The sequence below is a fragment of the Nyctereutes procyonoides genome, unplaced genomic scaffold, assembly GCF_905146905.1.
Source record: "Nyctereutes procyonoides isolate TBG_1078 unplaced genomic scaffold, NYPRO_anot_genome, whole genome shotgun sequence".
NCBI classification, from domain to species: Eukaryota; Metazoa; Chordata; class Mammalia; order Carnivora; family Canidae; genus Nyctereutes; species Nyctereutes procyonoides.
This window is the reverse complement of record NW_026575131.1, coordinates 38,659,391-38,684,925: the sequence shown is the minus strand read 5'-3', so window position 1 is coordinate 38,684,925 and position 25,535 is coordinate 38,659,391. Positions and strand designations below refer to the sequence as shown.

Genomic DNA, 25,535 nt, shown 5'->3' with positions numbered 1-25,535 from the left:
GATTTGATTTGATTTGATTTTTTTTAAGATTTTTATTTATTCATGAGAGAGAGAGAGAGGCAGAGATACAGGCAGAGGGAGAAGCAGGCTCCATGTAGGGAGCCTGATGTGGGACTCGATCCCGGGTCTCCAGGATCACACCCTGGGCTGAAGGCAGATGCCAAACTGCTGAGCCACCCAGGGATCCCAAGATTTTATTTTTTAAAGTAATTTCTACACCCATGTAGAGCTCGACCCATGGCCCGAGATTGAGTTGTATACTCCACTGACTCAGCCATCCAGGCACTCTGATAGCTCATTTCTTTGTATTGTTGAATAGTATTCCATTGTCTGGATGGACTATGGGTTGTTTATTTATTCACCTACTGAAAGACATCTTGGTTGCTTCCAAGTTTGGCATTAACAAAGTAACTATAAAAACATTTGTGTGCAGGTTTTTGTGTGGACATAAATTTTCAGCTCACTTGGTCATTACCAAGGAATGCAATTGCTAGATTATATGGTAAGAGTATGTTAGTTTTATAAGAAACTGCCCAACTGTCTTCCAATGTGGCTGTACCATTTTGCATTCTCACTAGTAATGGGTAAGCGTTCTTGTTGCTCCATATTCTCACTAGGCTTTATTCTGTTCATGCACATTTTAAGCCTTGCCCTTTCCTTCTTTCTTCCTAGGACTTGATGGCAAGAATGTTAGATACCTTTTTGTCATTGCCACAGTCATATAGGCCCCTGAGTCTCTATTCACTTTTTTTTTTTTCAGTTTGTTTTCTCTTTATTGTTTAGTCTCCCAACACTTCTCACATAAAAAGTGTGGGGTTTCCAACACCCAACAACCATTTCTACAACTGTTGGGATACCTACTGGGTTTCCAACAATTCAGTGCAGTTCTGACACTAAGTAGTTAGTGTCAGACCCCACATGTTAAGGGCTCAGTCCCACCTTCACTTCAGATGCCAGTCTCAAGTCCTGGGCTTCTCATACTTCTGAACAACCAGTTATAAGTTGAGGGTTCCCATATCCCATTTTTCCATGTTTGGTAATTTTATAGAAGAGCTCACAGAACTCAGGAAAACAACTTAATTACTATTATCAGTTTATCATAAAGGATCCAACTTAGGAACAGCCAAATAGAAAAGATGCTTAGGGCAAGGTATGTAGACAAGGACACGGAACTTCTGTGCCCCTTTTTGGCATTTCAACCTCATAGCAACTTTGTGTGTTCATTACCTTGGAAGCTCTCCAAACCCTATTGTTTGTTTTTATGGGAATTCCATTATGAAGGCATGATTTATTAAATCAGTGGCCCTTGGTGATAAACTCATTCTCCAGTTCTTCTCCTCTCCTTGGGGGTTGGAGAATGGAGCTGAAAGTTCCAACCCACTAATCACATGGTTCTCCTGGTATCTCCCTTTCTAAAGCTGTCTGGGGGCCTACCAAGGGTCATCTCATTAACATAAATCCCAGTACAATTGAAAGGGGTTTATCATGAATAACAAAAGTTGATGCTTCTCCTATCCTTACCCAGAAATTCCAAGAGTTTTAGAAACTCTTATGTCAGGGATTGGGGATGAAGAAATATATGTTATTGTATCACAATATCACAGTCAGTGTCATTTTAAATTTTTCTGACGTATGGCTCACTGATTTCTTTCCTCTGTCTCCTTTATTCTGCTGTTGAGTGCATCCATCCTTCTTTGGTTTCTTTGTTGAGACATTTTTATTTCTTTGCTGAAATTTTTTTCCATTTGTTTGACACATATTTGTGATTACTCGTGAAACATTTTTATGATAGCTCCCTTAAAATATTTGTCAGATAGTTCTAACATCTTTGTTTTCTTGGTGTTGGCATGTATTGTTTTTTTCCCCATTCTATTTAAGATCTTCCTGGTTCTTGGTATGACAAAACCTGGACCTTTGGGTATTATGTTATGAGATACTGCTTTTATTTAGACTTTTTGCTTTATCTGGCTTTTGTGACAGTGCTGCTGTAGGGGAAGGACAGAATTTGCCTCATTACTGCCATTTGGGGGTTGAAAGTCCATGTTTCCCACTCAGGTTCTCTTGATATTGAAGGGTGCAGGCTCCTTGTTACTGTTGAATAGGTGTGGGAATTCTAGCTTTCCAGTAGTCTTCCACTAATTATTCACTGTCTAGAAAGCATTGTAGAGCCATCTTCTGTGACCCATGTGGCCTCTGATACTACCAGGAGGACGGTGGTGGCCTTGTTATTGCTGAGCCATGGTGAAAGCCCCCACTCTCTCTTAGGCCTCTTCAGACACCACAGGGGAGAGTGATGGAGGAGTCTCACTAATGCAGGTTTGGGATAGAAGTTCAGGTAATCTCCACTGCCGTTCAATGATTGTGGCTTGTTATTGCCCACTTGGGTAGAATGTCTTGACTCCCAACTTGGCCTTTTCAGATACTATACCAGTGCAGGGTTTGAATGTGTTAATTATAGTTCAATGAGGGTGAAAGTTCAGTCTCTCCTGTTAACCTTGCTTGTGTGGGTAGGAGTTGGGCCATAGCTTTTTTCCTTTCTTTCTTTTTTGGTGATGTTTGGAAGCAATATAGTGATTATTATTGAGATGTTTTCTTTGTTGACAGGTTGACTCTCTCCTGGTTCTTAAGCTAGAGAGAAAGTCCTTTTTTGTCTGTGCCTGTTGGTGTTTCTAAGTTTCTAGCCTTTTCAGCTTCAAGTAGCAGTTGTAAAAGGTAAAAGAAAATCTAGGGAATTCACTACTGTGTTTTTTCTTGCATCTCAGGGTCCCTAGTTGATCTGCCTTTTCTCTCTACCTTTCAGAATCTTCCTTTTTAAAAAACATATTTATTTCTAGAGTTTTAAGAATATATGATGTATATCATATGCTTTATATATGATATACATGTTATATGTGTGAAATATATGTATATTTATGTATATATTACGTATTTGTCTACAATTTTTCTTTGTACTTAGCAGGAGGAATAGTGAAAAGTATGTCTCATCCATCTTCCTGAAAGCATACACTAATCCTGTCTTTTTACTTTTTACTGTTCTTCCTTTATAGATAATGCATTGTCATCACTTAGTTTTGGGTGTGTGCAGTTGTGTGTTTTATTCTAAGTCCATATTCTCCTGTATTAGGATTCCCCTGTTGGTATAGGTTATTTTTTGTTATGGACCAATATATAAAATATATTACTGGTAGACTTCATGTCAGAATCATGGTGCCGTAAGTTGTCCCTAGTTTTTGTTCTCAACAACAAACGTTCTGTATCCATCCACAAACAAAAGTGTTTTGGGGATCTGTAGCATCCTGTGTCATATAACAAGGGACCCAGGAGAAGTCTAACTCATTTGTGCATTGGGTATTAGGCAGACAGACCTCAGTCCCAGCTGTGTACCCTGAAGTGACCCTGGTTGTCATCTTGGAGTTTATGAACACAATCACTCTTGGATGAGAGAACCTTTCTGGATGTCTAGGTTTCTATAGATGAAGATCCAGCACTCTGTTAGAGCAGAAAGCAAGAGTTTGGATACATGGAATAGGTAGTAGGAACAATTTCACTTTACCTGCATCAACTTTACCATAGAGTAGCATAGATTAAGGCTATAGATCATCTTTTTAGGCCCATGATTTCTCCTGTGAGGGCAAGAGAGAGCTTGTGAATGAGCATCCAGCTTCTCAGCTCCACAGATATTGCCAGAGAGGCTCATTTCTGTTTTTCCCTATCCAGAGTACTAAATTGAGAGTTCCATGACAGAGATGTAGAACGAGTTTGGGAAAGCGGTACATAGGATTTTTGAGCAGCATTAAAGAGACATAGAACCTACTGTTCAGCATACTCTATCAAGAAACCCACCCATTAGCTGCTGTGAAGTTAATGGATTCCCCCACTGGGTCACGAGTATACCTAGTGTTTTGTGTGTCTCACACTACCCCCACCCCCCATGTTGCAGCTGGGTCACTGTGCAATCTTCTTAAGGTAGTGACAAGAACAAGCTTTGGAAGACTGCTCATGAACACACTTGGAAAGCAGGCAGAATCTGCAGTCCAGAGACCACAAACTTGAGTTGTAGTGCCATCTCTTTGAAAACACAAGAGAGACTGTCAGCTCTCAGCCTGGTGCATTGTAGGATCAATAGAAGGCATTCATGCTGAAGAATTCTGCCCTGCCACAAAAGTGAGCAAGAAGCATGGAGCAGGTTCATGAAAGGTTTGAGAAATTTTCATAATCTCTTGGAAGAATGATGGAAGGTATTTCTATCCTTATGACAATAAAGACTGGAGGAGGTGACTGCAACTTCAAAAGTAAAGACTATAACACAAAACTCCATGAAATATTAAAAACCAAAGAAACCTGTGCCACAATAATCATCCAGTAACTTCATCCAAAGACTTGGAGATCCACAATGTATCTGATAAGGAATTCAAAACTGTTTTAAAGAAATTTAATGAACTAAAGAAAACACTGAAAGACAATTCAATGAAATCAGGAAAGCAATACATTAACAAAATGAAAAAATTATCAAAGAGATAGAAATAATGAAAAAGAACCAAACAGAAAGTCTTGAAGAATTTAGTGAATGAGATGGAAAAAAATTCAGTAGAGCACCTCAATGGCAGGCTTGATCAAGCAGAAGAAAGAATCAGTAAAATTAAAGACATGGACTTTGAAATGATCTAGACAGAGGAAACCTGAATAGAAAAGAAGAAAAAAAACAAGGAAGAGTGAATAAAGCCTTCATGATTGGTGGCGGCTATCAATAGGACCAATTTGTGAATCATTGGAGTTCTGAAAGGAGAAGAGGGGGGAAAGAGACAGGAAACCTATTTAAAGAAATAATGGCTAAGAACTTTCTAAATCTAGGGAAAAATTTGTATATCCAAGTTCATAAAGTTCATAGGTCACCAGACAAATTGAAGAAATCTCCCCCAAGCACATTATAATAAAATTGTCAAAGTCACAGACAAGGAAAACAAGAGAAAAAGCAGCAAGAGGAACAGTTTGTAATTTCCAAGGTAACCCCCCATCAGTGGATTTCTCAGCAAAAATATTACAGGCCATAGAAGCATAGGATATATATTCCAAATGGTGAAAGGGAAAAAAACCTGGCCAACCAAGAATACTTTACCTAGCAAAGCTGTCCTTCAGAAATGGAGGAGAGAGGGGCATCTCAGTGGCTCAGTGATTGAGCATCTGCCTTTGGCTCAGTTCATCATCCCAGGGTCCTGGGGTTGAATCCCACAACAGGCTCCCTGTGGGAAGCCTGCTTCTCCCTCTGCCTATGTCTCTGCCTCTCTCTATGTCTCTTATGAATAAATAAATAAAATCTTAAAAAAAATGGAGAGATATAAACTTTCCCAGCTAAACTAAAGCTGAAGGAAATTATCACAAGTGGACCTGCCTTACAAGCAATACTCAAAGGAGTTCTTCAAGCTGAAATGAAAAGACACTAATTAGGAACATGGAAACATGAAAATATAAAACACACTGGTAAAGGGCACCCTGGGTGGCTTAGTCAGTTAAGGGTTTGCCTTCGGCTCAGGTCATGATTCCAGGGCCCTGGGATAGAGCCTTACATCGAGCTCCCTGCTCAGCAAAGAGTCACCTTCTCTCTCTCCCTCCCCCTGTTCATTCTCATTCTCTCTCTCTCTCTCTCTCTCAAATAAAATCTTTAAAAAAAAATCCCTAACACACTGGTAAGGATAATTATATAGTCAAAGTTAGAATACTCTAATACTATAGTATAATGGTGTATTAACTCTAGTATTAAAAGATGAGAGAATTAAAAAACATAGCTGCAGTAATTTTAAAACATACAATACAATTTTGGTAAATTGTGACATGAAAAAAAAAAGGGGGAGAGTAAAAGGGTAGAGTTTTTGTATATGATCAAAGTTAAGTTATCAATATAAAATAGTGTTACAAGGGGGATCCCTGGATGACTCAGTGGTTTAGCGCCTGCCTTTGGCCCAGGGTGCAATCCTGGAGTCCCGGGATTGAGTCCCGTGTCGGCCTCCCGGAATGGAGCCTGCTTCTCCCTCTGCCTGTGTCTCTGCCTCTCTCTCTCTCTCTGTGTCTATCATGAATGAATGAATGAATGAATGAATGAATAAATAAAATAAATAAATAAATAAATAAATAAATCTATCTTAAAAAAAATAGTGTTACAAGATGTGTTACATAGAACCATAGTAAGCACAAAGCAAAAATCTACAGTAGAATCATAGAAGATGAAAGATACGAGAATCAAAGCATTGGTTTGATTCCACCACTGTGGAAATCATCAATTCACAAAGGAAAGCAGCAAGAGATGAAGAAAGGAGCAAGGCAATTATGAAAGAACTGGAAACGTTAGGTAGTAGTAGTAAGTCTTTACCTATTAATAATTACTTTAAATGTAAATGGATTGAATTCTCTAAACAGGACAAATATGGCTGGATTGATTAAAAGACAAGGCCTAACTAATTGCATGCTGCCTATAAGAAACTTACTTTAACTTTAAGGACACATGTAGGTTGTAAGTAAAGGGATAGAAAAAGATATTTCATGCAAGTGGAAACCAAAAGAGAGTACAGGTAGCTATACTTACATTGGGCAAAATAGACTTTAAGACAAAAACTATAACTAGAGACCAGCAAGGTCATTATATAATGATAAAAGGATCAACTCAAGAAGATAATAACAGTCATACATAAAGGTGCATCAGAAACTAGTATATTAACATATAATATATTAAATACATATTTGAAGGGAGAATAAGATAATACAATAGTAGTATGAGACTTCAGTACTTCCCTTTCAGCAGTAGATAGATTATCTGGACAGAAAATCAAAAAAGAATCATGGGACTTGAACTGTACTTTGGACCAAATGAACCTCACAGACATAGAACATTTCATCCACCACCAGCAGCATATACATTCTTCTCAATTGAAGATGGAATATTCTTCAGAATAAATCCTATGGACAGGTCACATAGCAAGGCCTAGCGAATTTAAGAAGATTGAAATTTTGCCATGTATCTTTTCAGACCACAATATATGAAAATAGAAATCAATAGTGGGAAGAAAACTAGAAAATTCACAAATATGTGCAAATTAACACAGTTCTGAACAACCAGTGGGCCAAACCAATCACAAAGGAAATAAAAAAATATCTTGACACAAATTAAAATGGAAACAGCCTACCAAAATCTATGGGATGCTACAAAAGCAGTTTTAAGAGGGAATTTTGTAGTAATACATGCCTACAATAAAAAAATAGAAAGATGTCAAATAAACAACCTAACTTTACATCTCGAGGAACTAGAAAAAGAAGAACAAACTGCTCAAATTTAGTAGGAGGAAGGAAATAACAAAGATCAGAGTAGAAAGAGTGGAAGAGAGACCAGAGAACTATGAAAAGATTAATAAAACTAAGAGCTGTTTTTTTTTTCTCCTAAACAAAATCGACAAACCCTTAGAGAGACTAAGGGATAAAGGAAAGACTCAAATAAAATGAGACATAAAATAGGAAACATTAAAAATAATATCACAGGGACACCTGGGTGGCTCAGTGGTCAGGCGCCTGCCTTTGACTCAGGTTGTGATCCCAGGATCTGGGATCGAGTCCCACATCAGGCTCCCTGTGAGGAGCCTGCTTCTCCCTCTGCTTCTCTCTCTCAGTCTGTGTCTCTCAAGAATAAATAAATCTTTAACAAAAATGATATCACAGAAATAGAAAAGATTGTTAAGAGAATGCCATGAGCAATTAATGCCAACAAATTGGATAACCTGGAGGGAAATGGAAGAATGCCTAGAAACCTATTACCTACCAAGGATAAATCAAGAAAAAACAAAAACTGTTTATCATCCAAATAATGAGTAAGGAGATGGCATGAGCAATTAAAATCTTCCAACAAAGAAAAGTCCAGGACTTGATGACTTTACTGATAAATTCTGCCAAACTTTAAAAAATTAATACCAGTTCTTTTCAAACTCTTCCAGAAAATCAAAGAGGAGGGAACACTTCCAGACTCATTTTTATGAGGCCAGTAAAACCCAAGCCAGATAGGGACATTAAAGGAAAAGAAAAACAAAGGTGATATTCCTGATGAATACAGATGCAAAAATTCTCAACAAAATGTTAGCAACTCGAATTTTACAGCACTTTTAAAGGATCATATGCCATGATCAAATGAGATTAATCCAAGGGATGAAAGGATGGTGCAACCTTATCAAACTGATAAATGTGATATATACCTCATTGATAGAATGAAAGATAAAAATGTTATAATCATTTCAACAGATTCAGAAAAAGCATTTAACCAAATGCAACATCCTTAACAAATTGGGTTTAGAAGGAACATATCTCAACATAATAAAGGCCATAATATGACAAGTCCATAGGTAACATCATATTCAATGGTAAAAGGTTGAAAATGAGGAACAAAAGAGTTCTCACTCTCACCACTCCTATTAAAGTACTGGAAGGCCTAGCCAGAACAAGCAGGTCAGAAAAGGAAACAAAAGGTATCCAAATCAGAAAAAAAAAAAAGATAAAATTGTATGTGCTTGCTTGCATATGATACATGTAGAAAATCCTAAAGACTCCACCAAAAAACTTAAAACTAATGAACAAATTCAGTAAAGTTGCAGGATACAAAATTAACACACAGAATTTAGTTGTATTTCTGTTCACTAACAGTGAAATATCTGAAAAAAGAAAGAAAGGCAACAGTTCTGTTCAAAATAGCATTGAAAGCAAGCAGAAACTTAGGAATAAATCTAACCAAGGAGGTGAAAATCTGTACATTGAAAACTATAAAATGCATTACTGTAGTCCAGCTGCTGATGGCCTTGTGTGGTATAGATTGGTGGTGGTGTAGGCCAGAGAATATAAAAAATAAAGGATTTGTATTTTATTTCAAGGGAGTTTCATGCATCAGGAGAAGGAATGAAGTGCTGATTAGAAAACTCAGTTGTTTTCATTTTTTATTTTTTTTTAAGATTTTATTTATTCATGATAGAGAGAGGCAGAGACACAGGCATAGGGAAAAGTAGGCTCCATGCCAGGAGCCCAATGTGGGACTCGATCCTGGGACTCCAGGATCACGCGCTGGGCCAAAGGCAGGTGCTGAACCGCTGAGCCACCCAGGGATCCCCAACTCAGTTGTTTTTAAAAACAATTCATTTTTTATCTTTTAGGAATTTAAATCAAATTATAATAAATATCCAAATGGAAACTCTAATGAAAGAGTGAAAGAAGAAATTTTTGTTGTTGATTTTTTTTAAGATTTATTTATTTATTCATGAGAGAGAGAGAGGCAGAGACATAGGCAGAGGGAGAAAGCAGGCTCCCTGCAGGAAGCCTGATGTGGGACTCTGTCCCAGGACCCCAGGATCAAGCCCTGAGTCAAAGGCAGACAGACGCTCAACTTCTGAGCCACCCAGGTGTCCCAAAGAAGAAATGTTTATATAAACTTCCGAATTTACTCATTCTTGTGAATATAAATGTTAGCCAGAGTCTGAGAATTGTTTCTCTAGCTCAGAGCTGGATTACATGTAAGCTGTTGGTTAGGTGATATTGTTGGTTTTATAGATACATACCAAACTCTGTACATAAGTCTGTATCATGAGAATGATTAGATAGAATATTTCCAATCCATAACTTAAAAAATCTTTTTGATGGTTACCTAAGATCACAGTTTTCCCCTGAGGATAGACAATGAAATTCCTATCTAATGTATATAGTTTGTGCAACTTTGAATTCTTTTTTTTTAAATTTTATTTATTTATTCATGAGAGAGAGAGAGAGAGAGAGAGAGAGAGAGAAAGAGAGGGGCAGAGACACAGGCAGAGGGAGAAGCAGGCTCCATGCAGGGAGTCCGGTGGTACTCGATCCCGGGACTCCAGGATCACGCCCTGGGCTGAAGGCAGCACTAAACCACTGAGCCACCCAGGCTGCCCTGCATTCTTAATATACAAGGTAGCTGCTACATTAAGAGATCTACTGTATTATTGATAGAGTACTTCCATGCTGAAATCTGGCTGCTATTTTAGTATATATGAGATATTAATTACAAATTTCCTTTTCTAATGAGAAATCTTTTCTCTTTTACAGGGGATCTTTCCTGCAAATTACATTCACTTGAAAAAGGCAATTGTCAGTAATAGGGGGTGAGTAGTTGGCCTTACTAAATTTATTTATAATTTTTATAGGTTGCAGAGGAAGGCTTGCTTTCTTTTTGGTTTGTAGTATAAAATATGCTATTAACTTGTTTTCTTACCAAAAATAAATTTACTTTATCATATATATATATATATATATATATATATATATATATATATATATATAATTCTGAGGACATAACTATTTCTTAAAATACTGACAATTTTAATCTGTTTTCTTGTATACTGGAAAGGTAACTTGTGTTTTTGTGAATTTTATAAAAACAATTATGCATGCAGTATGTTTTTTACAGTTATTTACATTTCAGGAATAATTTCTGATAGGATAACAAGTGCAATCTCTGAATAGAAGACAGACAAGATGTAAATATTTCAAAATGTTAACATTTGTTATTTTTGCACATTCAGATTATGAGTGATTTTTAGAAATTCTTTACCATCATGCCTTCATGTTAAAAGTAATAAATATGTATTATTATAAAATTGTGATTTTATTTTTCAAAATTCATAATTTTAAAATACAAAATTTAAGGTAGGTATGGTAGCTTTTGGTTCTAGAAATATTTTTGAACAGGTTGAGAAAGCATCGGCTTAGTTAAGGTTGAGTCAGGAAAAGAGACTCTTATGAGTTACTTTCTAAGATAGAATTTAATGTAGGGAATTGTTTACACACATGCTTAAGAAGTGAAAGGAAAAAAAGAGGAAATAGATAATAGTTCTGTCTGTTAAGTAATAAATAGTAATAAATAGATAGAACCCAAAATAACAACTGCATAAAGAAGTCTCTAATGGCTGGGGAAGCAAAAGATAATGGATTGGGGATACTAGAACTCAGGAAGATGGATCTTGTTGAGACACTTGAGCTCAGATTCTGAGGAAAGGGCATCACATGGCTGCTGTTGGTATGTATGAAGAAGAGCAGTGAGGCTGTTTCTGGGAATACCAAAAGAAACTGGAGGCTGGAACCAATTTTCTCTGGTGGAACGGTTTATGGGAAACACTTAACTTCCTTTTCCCCAGTATCTTTCTAGTGCTCCCCACCAGACAAAGGAGCTTGAGAGCAAATCCCAGCCTCAAGAGTCAGTGCTTAGAAGGGTGTATTTAGAGATAAGAAGTATTAGTAAATGACTGGTATGCCTTCTAAGATAAAATTTGTTTTTGAGGAATAGTAAGACTATAACTAATAAGATTCTTATATGAATGCATGACTAGCATACTTTTTATTGTTCCCCTTCTTTTATAAAATATCAGAGATACAAGGATATAGAGACAGGAAACTTGAAAGTCCTCTTTTAGTGAACTTTTGCAACATATAATATGCTACTTCAAATTTATAGGTAAGGATTGCCAAAAGCATCAAGATTTGCTAGAAGTTGTGTGGAAAAAGGAAAAGGGAGTGCCTAGATCAGGATCAGGAAGGCATGTATTTCTAAAATACATTTTCTGAATGTGAATAGCTCAACTTGAAACACAAAAATATTATCTCTGACTTATAACACTTAGTTCTGTAATGAGACTGATGAGAGCTGAAATGTGGCAGAAGCAACATGAAGGGGAGATGAGAAAAGGAGATAGAATGTTTAGGGATCTAGAAATACAGTGCTTTAGAAAATGCCAGCAAAATCATACACTTCCTGATAACAAGAGACTCATCTTAAATCCAGGAGCACTGTTTCTATTTATAATAGTTGTAAAGGAAATTTGGGACCACTTTGTTAGCAGAAAAATCCGTACCTAGATTCAGTTTGTTTCAGGAAGGCAGAGAAACAGTCTTTGTGATGTCCAGAATAAGATTTCTAAAATCTGAAAAAAAAAGTATTTAAAAAAAAACGTCTTTGGGTGTTGAAAAGCAATCAATGTATAGGTGGGTCTTTTTTTTCCTCGTTTTTATTTAAATTCCAGTTACCATACAGTGTAATAGTAGTTTTGGGCGCAGAATTTAGTGATTCAGCACTTCCATACAATGCCCATTGGTCATTACAACAAGTGCGCTCATTAATTCCCATCATCTATTTCACCCATCTCCCCAGCCCCCTACCCTCTGGTAGCTGTTGGTTTGTTCTCTGTAGTTAAGAGTCTGTTTCTTGGTTTTCGTCCTCTCTCTTTCTCTTTTCTTTAAATGTAGGGAGGATCTTGAGGAACTTTGATTCTTGAAGGAAGGGATGCATATGGGAAGAGTTCATGTTTATTTTGGCTTTTTTCCACAGAGAATTTTTTAGTTTACTATGATGTGGTGGAGCAAGCAGATCCCAAACAGAAAGTAGTAGTCTTTCTGGGATAAGGAAACAGACATTGGAGTTTGGAACTCTCAGGGGAACTGATAAGAAGTAAGAGGTTAAAACCCAGAAAGGAGAGAACCTCAGAGAATAGGACCTTAATCTGCTTACAGACTCCCCCTAAGTAATAGAATGAGTTTTAGCTTCTTTTGGGCTGTATTAGACTCAAGGAATCTTAGTAGAAAAGTACAGCTAACAAACTGAGTAGACCTTACCAGCCACATAATATTGATGAAAAAAATATTGATGAGTTCAAGGACTGGCAAGTTATAGGGGCCTTGGTAAAACATTTCTTTCTCTTGAGATCCCTAAAGGAATATCCCCTAAATGTAGGGCCATGCTCTTGGATAAAGGACAAAACAAGGTATGTGGGCAAAAGTGAAATAGTCCAGTCCTAACAAAGTGTAAACCTCTGAAAACACACGGGATGTTAGAAGAACATAAAAACACTGAATACGGTCGTCCAGAAATAGCAACTGTAATGGGTTAGTGTATTTCCCATTTTTTTTATGCATGGTAGTTTTACTCTGTTCCCTGTAATAAGCTAATTATCCTTTATCCTTCTTTCCCCACGCTTAATAATATTACCTTGATGGTATATCTTTCTTTTTTTTTTTTTTGTTTTTTTTTCTTCCTTAGTTCCTATGACTGTTCCTGTTTTCATTCTTCCTCTTGGGCTCCCCTTTGTTATTCATCTCAGACTCCTGCTCCTCTTCCAAGCCCTTATACTATTGATTCATGAGCTTTATCTCTACTCTCATCATTTATGTGCAAAGCGTGCCTGTCTTGTCTGGGTAGAATAAGGCAGATGGTTTAATTACGGATGTAGAGGTGAGACCAGTAAAAGGAAATAAGTTGAGTGACAGCAAGAGGATAAATATTGTAGGGGATTGTAGGCCATGTGAGGGGAGGTCTTTTATTGAATGAGCCAGGAAGCCACCAAAAACTTTCAGAAAGAAAAGGGATATGTTTTATTTAATTTTAAATGTATTATTTTGGGCTGCTTTGTTGAAACTAGAACTATATTGGGACAAGGTTAGAAGCAGAGAGACTTGGTAGAATATTACACTAGTTCGTGGAAGACAAAATGATAACTTGAATTCATGTGTTCACTGGAGTGATAAGAAGTGGTAAGGTGCAGTATATATTTTGAAGTTAGAGCTGAAAGGATTTGCTGAGCATGTAGAGACAAAGAGGAATTGAAGATGACTCCAGAGTCTTTTGTCTTAATAATTGTGAGGATGTGGTTGCCATTCACTGAAATGTGGATGTTTGGAAATGGATGTTTAGGAAAGAAATTGAAGGATTCAATTTTCGACAGGTTAAATTTGAAATGATCCTTAGATACTCAGGTGTCAGGTAAGCAGCTGACTATGTGAATGTGGAGTTCTGGGGAGATTTTGGAGCTTCAGACTCCATGATTTGGAATCATCAGCTTTCAAACAATATTTAAAGGTACAGGACTGGATAAGAACAGAAAAGGAATTACTATAGATGAAGAAGAAGCAAGGTGAAGAGAGAGTACTGGGGAATTGTAGTATTTAAAGATAGGAGAAAGAGGAGAATCTGTCAAAAGAATCTGAAAAGTTGGGATCCCTGGGTGGTGCAGCGGTTTGGCGCCTGCCTTTGGCCCAGGGCGTGATCCTGGAGACCCGGGATTGAATCCCACGTTGGGCTTCTGGTGCATGGAGCCTGCTTCTCCCTCTGCCTATGTCTCTGCCTCTCTCTCTCTCTGTCTCTCTCTCTGTGTGTGTGTGTGTGACTATCATAAATAAATAAAAATTAAAAAAAAAGAATCTGAAAAGTTGTGGCCAGGGAAGTAGATAATGTAACAGTAGTGTCTTGGAGACCAATCAAAGGAAATAATTAGAGAGTGGATTAATCAAATATGTCTGGTGTTGTTGAAGTTTAGTAAGACTGAAGATCTTGTTAGCACTTCACGTATAGTGGTAAGAGTGAAAACCTGATAAAAGATTTGACAGAAAATGAAAGAAGAGGAATTAGAATACAGTAAAGACTCAAGTTATGGCCCTTAAACCATAACTGATGGCAGATGGCAACATACTTGGTTTGGGGATAATTTTTCTGTGTAGTCCTTTCAGAAGAATCATCTAGGGCACTGGTGGCTCAGTCAGTTAAGCATCTGACTCTTGATTTCGGCTCAGGTCATGATTTCAGGGTTATGAGATCGGGTTCTGCATTTGGCCCCAATCTCAGCAAGTCTGCTTGAGATTCTCTCCCTCTCTGCCCCTCCCCCTGCTCTCTCTCTCTCTCTCTCTCACACACACACACACACACACACACGCACACTCAAATCTTTAAAGAAATCATCTGATTCAAAATAAGTCAGTCAGAGAAAGACAAATATATGATTTCACTCACATGAGGAATTTAAGAAATAAAACAGATTAATATAGGAGAAGGGAAAGGAAAATAAGATAAAAACAGAGAAGGAGGCAAACCATAAGACACTCAACTTTAGAGAACAAAATGAGGGTTGCTGGAAGAGGGGTATGCAGGGGATGGGCTAAATGAGTGATGGGCATTAAGGAGCACACTTTCCAGGATGAGGATTGGGTATTATTATATGTAAGTGCTGAATCATTAAATTCTGCTCCTGAAACCAATACTATGCTATATGTTAACTAACTTGAATTTAAATTAAAAAAATTATCTGATTCTTAACTATTATTTTATTTTGAGAAATTTTAAATCTATACAGAGGTTACAAGAATAATATAAGTAGCACTTATATCCATTTCCATAGATTCACTGGTTACCATCATTTTGCCATATTGAGTCTCCCTAACCTCTGCTTTTAATATAAGAGTAAATTTTAGACATTCTAAGACTTCACTGTTAAATACTTGAGTATGTATCTTCTAAGAAAAAGACATTCTTTAACATAATCACAATATAATATACTCAAGAAATTTAATGATACAAATAGTACTATAAAATACCTAGTTCAAAAAAAATACCTAGTTCATATTCAAATATCCCTAATTTTCCCAAGAACGTCCTTTATAGCTGTTTTGTTTGTTTGCTTTTTTTTTGGTAGGGGTATGGTCCAAGATCCAATCAAGAATTAAGTATTGTCAGGCTTCCAGTTATGGAATGAATAAGTCATGGGGAAAAAAGATACAGCACAAAGAATGTAGTCACTGTAAAAGTGTTGTATGGTGACAGAAGTTGTGGTGAGCATAGCATAATATATAGAGATGTCGAATCACTATGTTGTACACCTGAAACTAATGTAACATTCTGTGTCAACTATACTCAAATAAAAAAAATTTAAATTTTCATTATTGGTGTATAGAAATGCAACAGAAAAGCCCTCAGTTTTTTCCCATTGAGGATGAAGTTAGCTGTGGGTTTTTTTGTATGTGGCCTTTATTATTGAGGTATGTTTCCTCTAGACCTACTTTGTTGAGGGTCTTTATCATGGATATATATTGTACTTTGTCAATTTTTTTTAATCTATTGAGATCATACGTTTCTTATCCTTTCTTTTATTAATGTGATATATCATGTCGATTGATTTGTGGATATTGAACCACCCTTGCAACCCCGGAATAAATCCTACCTGATCATGGTGAATGATTCTTTTAATGTACTGTTGGACTATATTTGCTAGTATTTTGTTGAGAATTTTTACATCTATGTTCTTCAGGGATATTGGGCCCTGATTGCTTTTTTAGTGGGGTCTTTGGTTTTGGAATCTGGGTAGTGCTGGTCTCATGGAATGAATTTGGAAGTTTTCCTTCCATTTCTGTTTTTTTTTTTTGGAACGGTTTCAGAAGCATAGGTATTAACTCTTTAAATGTTTATAAAATAAATGATTAAGTGTAAATGGATTCTGTGACTAAGTGGAAATTGACAGTTGTGTTGCTTTGACAGGTTGTAAAGGTAAGTCCCTCACAGCTTGAGACCTTCCAGAGACCACAATGCAGGGCCACCCCTTTAACAGGAAGAGTGCACAGGAACCCCTGGGAGAGAATGGATTTGTGTGTCTAGATTATGTTACTCATTTGAAATATGGGAAATCTCTGAGTCAGCACCATAGAATAACAGCAGTTTATGATCTTTTATAGTACCATGGTTTGTCTAATCTTTGGGTAGCAGGTATTGAGTACAATGTAAAATGGCAGGCTCTAAATGGCTTAAAAATATGCTTATTTGGATCATATTAAAAGCAGTTGGATGTATAAAAATCTTGGCACTCGTGGGCTCTGAGCTAATGGTGTTTCCTTGCTGTGAAAAAGTAAATAGCATAAGGGCCCAATATAGAGGAGGTCACTTTCACACATTTATGTAACACCATTACATTTGAAACACTTATAAATATTTTTTTTTATTTTGAATTGTGGAAAATTAGTCATTCGAATTAGGAATGGCTAACTTCTGTAGTTTTAGGAATTGTCAGTTTTACTGATCACTAACCAAATTTCAGTTTAATTGAAAAATAATTGGATGATGGGCATTGAGGAGGGTACTTGATGTAATGAGCACTGTGTGTTATATGCAACTGATAAATCACTAAATTCTACCTCTGAAACTAATTTAAAAAAAAGAATAAAAGGAAAAATATATCTTTTATCCCAGAAAAAAAGCTTCTAAATCTAGGGTCAAATTATAATGGACTAAATTTATTTTAGGAGGGAGATACCAGATATTAAAGATAGGCCAGTGACATACTGTTATGTTCTTTCTGTTCAAGGAATTATTCATGTTCATATTAATTTTTGGATATTCTTTTTTTAAATTTTTATTTATTTATGATAGTCACACAGAGAGAGAGAGAGCGAGAGAGAGGCAGAGACATAGGCAGAGGGAGAAGCAGGCTCCATGCACTGGGAGCCCGACGTGGGATTCGATCCCGGGCCTCCGGGATCGCGCCCTGGGCCAAAGGCAGGCGCCAAACTGCTGCACCATCCAGGGATCCCCTGGATATTACTTCTTTAGTCTGGTTTAATGAGCCTGGTTTCAAAGTGGAGTGAGTGTGTGTGGGAGGATATACATAGGAGCATACATGTGCCATTATAAGGAGCACATAGAACAGCATCAATTTCCTCTAAATGTTCCATTTTCCCTCTTTATTAGATAATTTTCATCAGCTTACAACTTCTTGAACTCATTACTTGTTTTTTTCACAGCAAAATTTCTCAAGAGTGGCTATGCAACAGTGCTTATTGAATATGAATAAGTATATTTGGTACATTATGTTCATTTTTGCCTTCTTTATAGTTTTTATTTTTAAAAACACATACATATAATTCTGTAACAAAACGTACTTATACCAATAGCGTAAAATAAGCAAAGCCTGTTTATGGGAAAACCAGAACAAAGTTAATTGTGTTTGTAGTTGGTTGAACATCTGTCCAGGAATGTTTATCACTTCTTTCTTTGTGCCAATGATCTATTATACTTCTCTTAGTTCCTACTTGTATGTCTTCATCTTCAGCTCATTCTCTGAAATATATACATACTTAGTAAAACATAATGGGTAAATGAGTAAGTTAGAGACTTTAATAATTTGATACTAATATAGTAGGTTTCTGATGGCAAACAATGGGATATAACCCTAATCCATAGCCATATTTAATAAAAACAACTAGATGAGGAGTGCCTGAGTGGCTCAGTTGGTTAAGAGTCTGACTCTTGATTTTGGCTCAGGTCATGATCTCAAGGTCCTTGGGATTGAGCCCTGGGTTCAGTAGAGAGTCTGCTTGAAGATTTCTCTCCCTCTCTCTCTGCCCCGCTCTGCCACTTGTGCATGCTTTCTCTAAATAAACAAGTAAATCTTTAAAAAATAAGTAAATAAAAAATAAATAAAAAACAAGATGACCTAGAAATAGAAATTAAAACTTTTCCTTAAAATTATTAGAAAAAAATTCTTAGAAAGATCTAACATAGCTCACAGAATGAAAGGAAAAGATAAGATACCAGTTATAAAAGGATAAAAGCTAGAACAGTTCTGTAAATCTGGATACAGCAACTTACTTAATGAACAGTCTCTTTGGGTACCACTCTTCAAGTTTTACTATTTTCCAATCCGTATGGCTCTTTTTGACATTCACATTATCAGGAAAGTGGCAGAAGAGCAGAGATTGGGTTGTGTGTATGCAATGGATTTAATAGATGCAAAAACAAACAAACAAACAAAAAACACAACCCATTTGATTAAATCATTACTCATTTAAACCACATATTTTGGGAGGAGGGGCAAGATGGCGGAGGAGTAGGGTCCCCAAATCACCTGTCCCCAACAAATTACCTAGATAACCTTCAAATCATCCTGAAAATCTACGAATTCGGCCTGAGATTTAAAGAGAGAACAGCTGGAATGCTACAGTGAGAAGAGTTCGCGCTTCTATCAAGGTAGGAAGACGGGGGGAAAAAAGAAATAAACGAAAGGCATCCAAGGGGGAGGGGCCCCGCGAGGAGCCTGGCTAAGGCGAGGGCGAGTGCCCCCAGGACAGGAAAGCTCCGTCCCAGAGAAGCAGGAGCTTCACCAATCTTCCTGGGCGGAAAGGCGCCAGCAGGGAGTTAGAGCAGGACCTCAGGAGGGCGGGGATGCCCTCTGGCTCCCTGGGACACTAACAGAGGCCTGCGTGCCCAGGAGAGTGCGCCAGGCTCCCTAAGGGCTGCAGTGCACACGCATTGACCTGGGAGCAGCTAGGAGGGGCTCGGGCAGAGGAAGAGGCTCCGTGCGGAGGACGCTGCGCGGCTCCGGGAGCACCCAAAAGCATAATATACCTAGGAATAAGCCTAACCAAAGAGGTAAAGGATCTATACCCTAAAAACTATAGAACACTTCTGAAAGAAATTGAGGAAGACACAAAGAGGTGGAAAAATATTCCATGCTCATGGATTGGCAGAATTAATATTGTGAAAATGTCATTGTTACCCAGGGCAATTTACACGTTTAATGCAATCCCTATCAAAATACCATGGACTTTCTTCAGAGAGTTGGAACAAATCATCTTAAGATTTGTGTGGAATCAGAATGTGAACTGATGCAGCCACTCTGGAAAACTGTGTGGAGGTTCCTCAAAGAGTTAAAAATAGACCTGCCCTATGACCCAGCAATTGCACTGCTGGGGATTTACCCCAAAGATACAGATGCAATGAAACGCCGGGACACCTGCACCCCAATGTTTCTAGCAGCACTGTCCACAATAGCCAAACTGTGGAAGGAGCCTCGGTGTCCATCGAAAGATGAATGGATAAAGAAGATGTGGTTTATGTATACAATAGAATATTACTCAGCCATTAGAAACGACAAATACCCACCATTTGCTTCCACGTGGATGGACCTGGAGGGTATTATGCTGAATGAAATAAGTCAATCGGAGAAGGACAAACATTATATGTTCTCATTCATTTGGGGAATATAAAAAATTCCCCAAAGGAATGAAAGGGAATAAAGGGGAAAGGAGAAAAAATGAGTGGGAAATATCAGAAAGGGAGACAGAACATGAGAGACTCCTAACTCTGGGAAAGGAACTAGGGGTGGTAGAAAGGGAGGTGGGCGGGGAGGAGGTTAGTGACTGGGTGACGGTCACTGAGGGGGGGCACTTGATGGGATGAGCACTGGGTGTTATTCTATATGTTGGCAAATTGAACACCAATAAAAAATAAATTTATATAAAAAAGAAATTGTTTAATTTTTTTAAAAAGCAGAGGTCCACAAAAAATAGAAACTAGAAAATATTACTTTTGAAAAAAAAATTTTTTACTTTAGAAATTAAAACACATTAATGAAACAATGAGAGACAATAGGGAGGATCAGCAACATAAATTCTTTGCTATATCAAAACAGACAAACAGAAAGGAATAATCATATGAAAATAAAATTTTAAAAGCAGTAATAAAAGGAGATATAAAAGGAGAGACATAATCATTGCAGTCAAAAATTTAAAATATCCTAAGAGAAGGGTAAAAACTGCATGATCATTTCAATAGATGCACAAAAAGCATTTAACAAAGTACGACATCCGTTCATGATAAAAAACCCTCAACAAAGTAGGTTTAGAGAGAATATACCTCAACATAATAAATGCCTTAGTTGAAAAACCACAGCCAACACCATCCTCAATGGGGAAAAACTGAGAGCTTTTCCCCTAAGATCAGGAACAAAAGACAAGGATGTCCACTCTCACCAATTTTATTCAACATAGTACTGAAGTCCTAACCACAGCAGTCAGACAACAAAAAGAAATAAAAGGCAACCACATCAGTAAGGAAGAAGTCAAATTTTCAATATTTGCAGATGACACGATACTACTACACATAGAAAACCAGAAATATTCCACCAAAACCTTTGCTAGAACAAATTCAGTAAAGCTGTAGGATACAAAATCAACATATGGAAATCTATTACATGTCTTTACACCAATAATGAAGCTGCAGAAAGAAAAATCAAGGAATCTGGATGCCTGGATGGCTCAGCGGTTAAGCTCTGCTTTCATCTCAGGGCCTGATCCTGGAGTTCAGGGATCAAATCCCACATCAGGCTCCCTGAGGGGAGCCTGCTTCTCCCTCTGCCTATGTCTCTGCCTCTCTCTCTGTCTCTAATGAATAAATAAATAAAAATCTTTAAAAAAAATCAAGGATCAATCCCATTTACAATTGCATCAAAACCCATAAAATATCTGAGAATAAGTCTAACCAAAGAAGTGAAAGATCTACTCTGAAAACTATAAAAACACTTAAAAAAGAAATTGAAGATCACACAAAGAAATGGAGACTCCGGGATCCCTGGGTGGCGCAGCAGTTTAGCGCCTGCCTTTGGCCCAGGGCGTGATCCTGGAGACCCGGGATCGAATCCCATGTTGGGCTCCCGGTGCATGGAGCCTGCTTCTCCCTCTGCCTATTGTCTCTGCCTCTCTCTCTCTCTCTCTCTCTCTCTCTCTCTCTCTCTCTCTCTCTCTCTCTCTCTCTATCATAAATAAATAAATAAGTTAAAAAAAAAGAAATGGAGACTCCATGTTCATGGATCAAAAGAAAAAATACTATTAAAATGTCTCTACTACCCAAAGCAATCTATACATTTTATGTAATCCCTATCAAAATATGAATGGCGTTTTTCACAGAGTTAAAGCACACAATCTTTAAATTTGTATGGAACCACAAAAGACCCTGAATAGCCAAAGCAACCTTAGAAAAGAAAAGAAAAGAAAAGAAAAGCTGGAGGCATCACAACTCCAGACTTCCAGTTATATAACAAGGCTGTAGTAATCAAAACAGTTTAGTACTGCCACAAAAATAAACACAGATCAATAGAACAGAAAACTGACAACTATACAGTCAATCTTTTTCTGCGCATTTTTAATCAGACTATTTGGTTTCTTGGTGTTAAGTTATATCAATTCTTTATATATTTTGAATCATAACCCCTTATTGGGTCCATCACTTGTAAAGATCTACCATTCAGGAGGTTGGCTTTTTGTGTTGTTGATGGCCTGGATGCCCATATCTCTCCTCAGGTTTGGGGAGTTTTTAGTCATTTCTTTAAACTAGTTTTCTGCCCCTAACTCACTGTCTCTTCTCCTTCTGGGACTACCACAGGCATATATTAGTTTAAGAGAATGATTTCATAAACACAGTAGGCTGTGTTCATTCCTTTTCATTCATTTTTTTCCCTTTTTTCTCTTCTGACTGGATATTTTTAAGTGACTTATTTCTGAGTTCACAGATATTTTCTTCTGTTTGATCAAGTCTGTTGTAGACACTATTAATTACAGTTTTTATTTTGTTTACCATATACTTCAGCTCTAGAATTTTGAGTTCCATTTCTCTGTTGAACCTCTCATTTTGTTCATTTGTTCTTTTCCTGATTTCATTATCCATCTGCGTTCTCATACCTGCTAAGCTTCCTTAAAATAATGTTTAATTCCTTTCCAGGCAATTTATAGACTCTATTTCTTTCATGATGGTAAATGGAAAATTAATGTGCTTATTTGGTGGTGTCATATTTCCTTGATTTTTCTTATTCCCTGACATTTTGCATTGCTGTCTTTTATTCTAAGAAGTTACCTTCTCCAGTCTTTACTGAGGGCCCTCAGGAGAGAAATGCCTTTACTAGTCAGTCCAGGAATAAATTCTAAAGCTCTCTTAGATCTTTTCTATATATGCTATAGCTCCACATATCTGATTACTGCTTTAGTGAGAATTCTTAATATTATATGCCTTCTCTTGATCTCACAAAGCCAGGCCAGGTGCTGACTGATAATTTCTCACTTTCCCTAGAGCATTACCCTGAAATGCTTGAGTCATATGCCTTCTCCTGATCATGCAGAGCTTATCTGGCTTTCTGCAGAAGTCATATTCAAAGGCTTGCAACTCACCATCCATGGGGCACATGAAATGTAGGTGATATAGTTACAGGAAGAGTGGGTAAGGCATCCAGAACATTCTAAGTGTCCATGAGCCAGTTAGAAGAATCTGTAGGAAGATGTTCCCACTGGTTTATAGGCAGGCTTCTTGGTGGGAGTCTCTAAAGTGGCTAGTTAGTCAGATCTGTGGCTCTATGATGATTTGTGAGCCCTGGTTGTTATGAGTCCTCACATCTCTTTACCTGCTTCCAGCCTCTCTCAACCACTTTGCTGTGTTGATTACTTCAGGATTCTAAGTATGGAGCCTCTAAAGTGGTTAGTCAGTCAGATCTGGGGTTCTTTGATGACTTCTGAGCTCTGGTTGCTGTGAGTCCCCACATTTCTTAACTGCTTCCAGCCTTTCTCAACCACTTTGCTGTACTGATTACTTCAGGATTCTAGGTATGGTGAGAAAAAAGCAGGGCAGCATCCTATATGACTAGAAAGTTAAGTGCTCATTCACTGCTCTCACATTCCCCCAGTAGAAAAACTGTAGGCCAAGTGAATCTCTCTTGGCAATAAGCTGTGACTCCTTTGGGAAGGATGACACAGGTAAAGTGAAACTGTTCTTATCCTCTTCAATGCATCTATTCTCAGATTTTTCGCTTCAACAGTATGCTACATTTCTTCAATGGAATCTCAACAGAGCAGAAATGGAAAACAATGTAAAACTTCAAAAGTAGCATCCTGAACGTAATGTGTATTATGTAAGTCCTGCATCCAGATTACACAAAGGTAATCTCGTCCATAGCTGGTTCTCAAGATTGATGCTTCTGTGAGGACACGGTAGAAAACTCCCATTACACCGTCTTGCTTGTCACTCTTCAAGTCCAGACATTTTTAAAAGCAAGTTTTATCAGATCTTTAAAGATCAGTCTCTACATTAACTTTTCCAAAGTCTAGAAATAGTATGAAGGTTAGTAGATTTATTCTATAAACTAGACAAATCTTTATACCAAAACTTGTCAAGGATATTACAAGAAAATCATAGTCAAATGTCATATTTAAACAGAGAAGCAAGAATGTTAAAGATAATATAGGAAAATGTTAGTAGTATGCTAAAAATATTAAGACCCTGAAGAATGTATCCTAAGAGATAGCACTTTTAGAGTAGAATTGGTGACATACCCTTACTGTTGCCTCTAAAATTTCAATGTCATTTTCTAGAGGCCTTTTCCTACTGTCCTAAAAATATGTGTTTTATTAAATAAATTTATTTTTTATTGGTGTTCAATTTACCAACATACAGAATAACACCCAGTGCTCATCCCGTCAAATGCCCCGCCTCGGTGCCAGTCACCCATTCACCCCCACCCGCCGCACTCCTCCCCTTCCACCACCCCTAGTTCGTTTCCCAGAGTTAGGAGTCTTTATGTTCTGTCTCCCTTTCTGATATTTCCCACACATTTCATCTCCCTTCCCTTATATTCCCTTTCACTATTATTTATATTCCCCAAATGAATAAGAACATACACTGTTTGACCTTCTCCGATTGACTTATTTCACTCAGCATAATACCCTCCAGGTCCAACCACATTGAAGCAAATGATGGGTATTTGTCGTTTCTAATGGCTGAGTAATATTCTATTGTATACATAAACCGCATCTTCTTTATCCATTCATCTTTCGATGGACACCGAAGCTCCTTCTACAGTTTGGCTATTGTGGACGTTGCTGCTAGAAACATCGGGGTGCAGGTGTCCTGGCGTTTCATTGCATCTGAATCTTTCGGGTAAATCCCCAACAGTGCAATTACTGGGTCATAGGGCAGATCTTTTTTTTTTTTTTAATGAATTAATTTTTATTGGTGTTCAGTTTACCAACATACAGAATAACACCCAGTGCTCATCCCGTCAAGTGTCCCCCTCAGTGCCCGTCACCCATTCACCCCCACCCGCCGCACTCTTCCCCCTCCACCACCCCTAGTTCATTTCCCAGAGTTAGAAGTCTTTATGCTCTGTCTCCCTTTCTGATATTTCCCACACATTTCTTCTCCCTTCCCTTATTTCCCCTTTCACTATTATTCATATTCCTCAAATGAATGAGAACATACACTGTCCTTCTCCGATTGACTTACTTCACTCAGCATAATACCCTCCAGTTCCATCCACGTTGAAGCAAATGGTGGGTATTTGTCGTTTCTAATGGCTGAGTAATATTCCATTGTATACATAAACCACATCTTCTTTATCCATTCATCTTTCGATGGGCACCGAGGCTCCTTCCACAGTTTGGCTATTGTGGACATGGCTGCTAGAAACATCAGGGTGCAGGTGTCCCGGTGTTTCATTGCATCTGAATCTTTGGGGTAAATCCCTAACAGTGCAATTGCTGGGTCATAGGGCAGGTCTATTTTTAATTCTTTGAGGAACCTCCACACAGTTTTCCAGAGTGGCTGCACCAGTTCACATTCCCACCAACAGTGTAAGAGGGTTCCCTTTTCTCCACATCTTCACCAACATTTGTTGTTTCCTGCCTTGTTAATTTCCCCCATTCTCACTGGTGTGAGGTGGTATCTCATTGTGGTTTTGATTTGTATTTCCCTGATGGCAAGTGATGCAGAGCATTTTCTCATGTGCGTGTTGGCCATGTCTATGTCTTCCTCTGTGAGATTTCTCTTCATGTCTTTTGCCCATTTCATGATTGGATTGTTTGTTTCTTTGGTGTTGAGTTTAATAAGTTCTTTATAGATTTTGGAAACTAGCCCTTTATCTGATACGTCA

At 37.7% G+C, this 25,535-nt stretch overlaps 1 protein-coding gene across 2 annotated transcripts in view; it reads left to right on the top strand.

The window, feature by feature from the left end:
- DOCK3 (dedicator of cytokinesis 3) overlaps window positions 1–25,535 on the top strand; it is a 505,777-nt gene that overhangs the window by 159,820 nt on the left and 320,422 nt on the right. For both annotated transcript variants that reach the window (XM_055343227.1, XM_055343226.1), the window contains exon 4: window positions 10,090–10,145. In XM_055343227.1, the coding sequence (XP_055199202.1) occupies window positions 10,090–10,145 (56 nt within the window). The remainder of the gene's footprint in view (window positions 1–10,089; window positions 10,146–25,535) is intronic.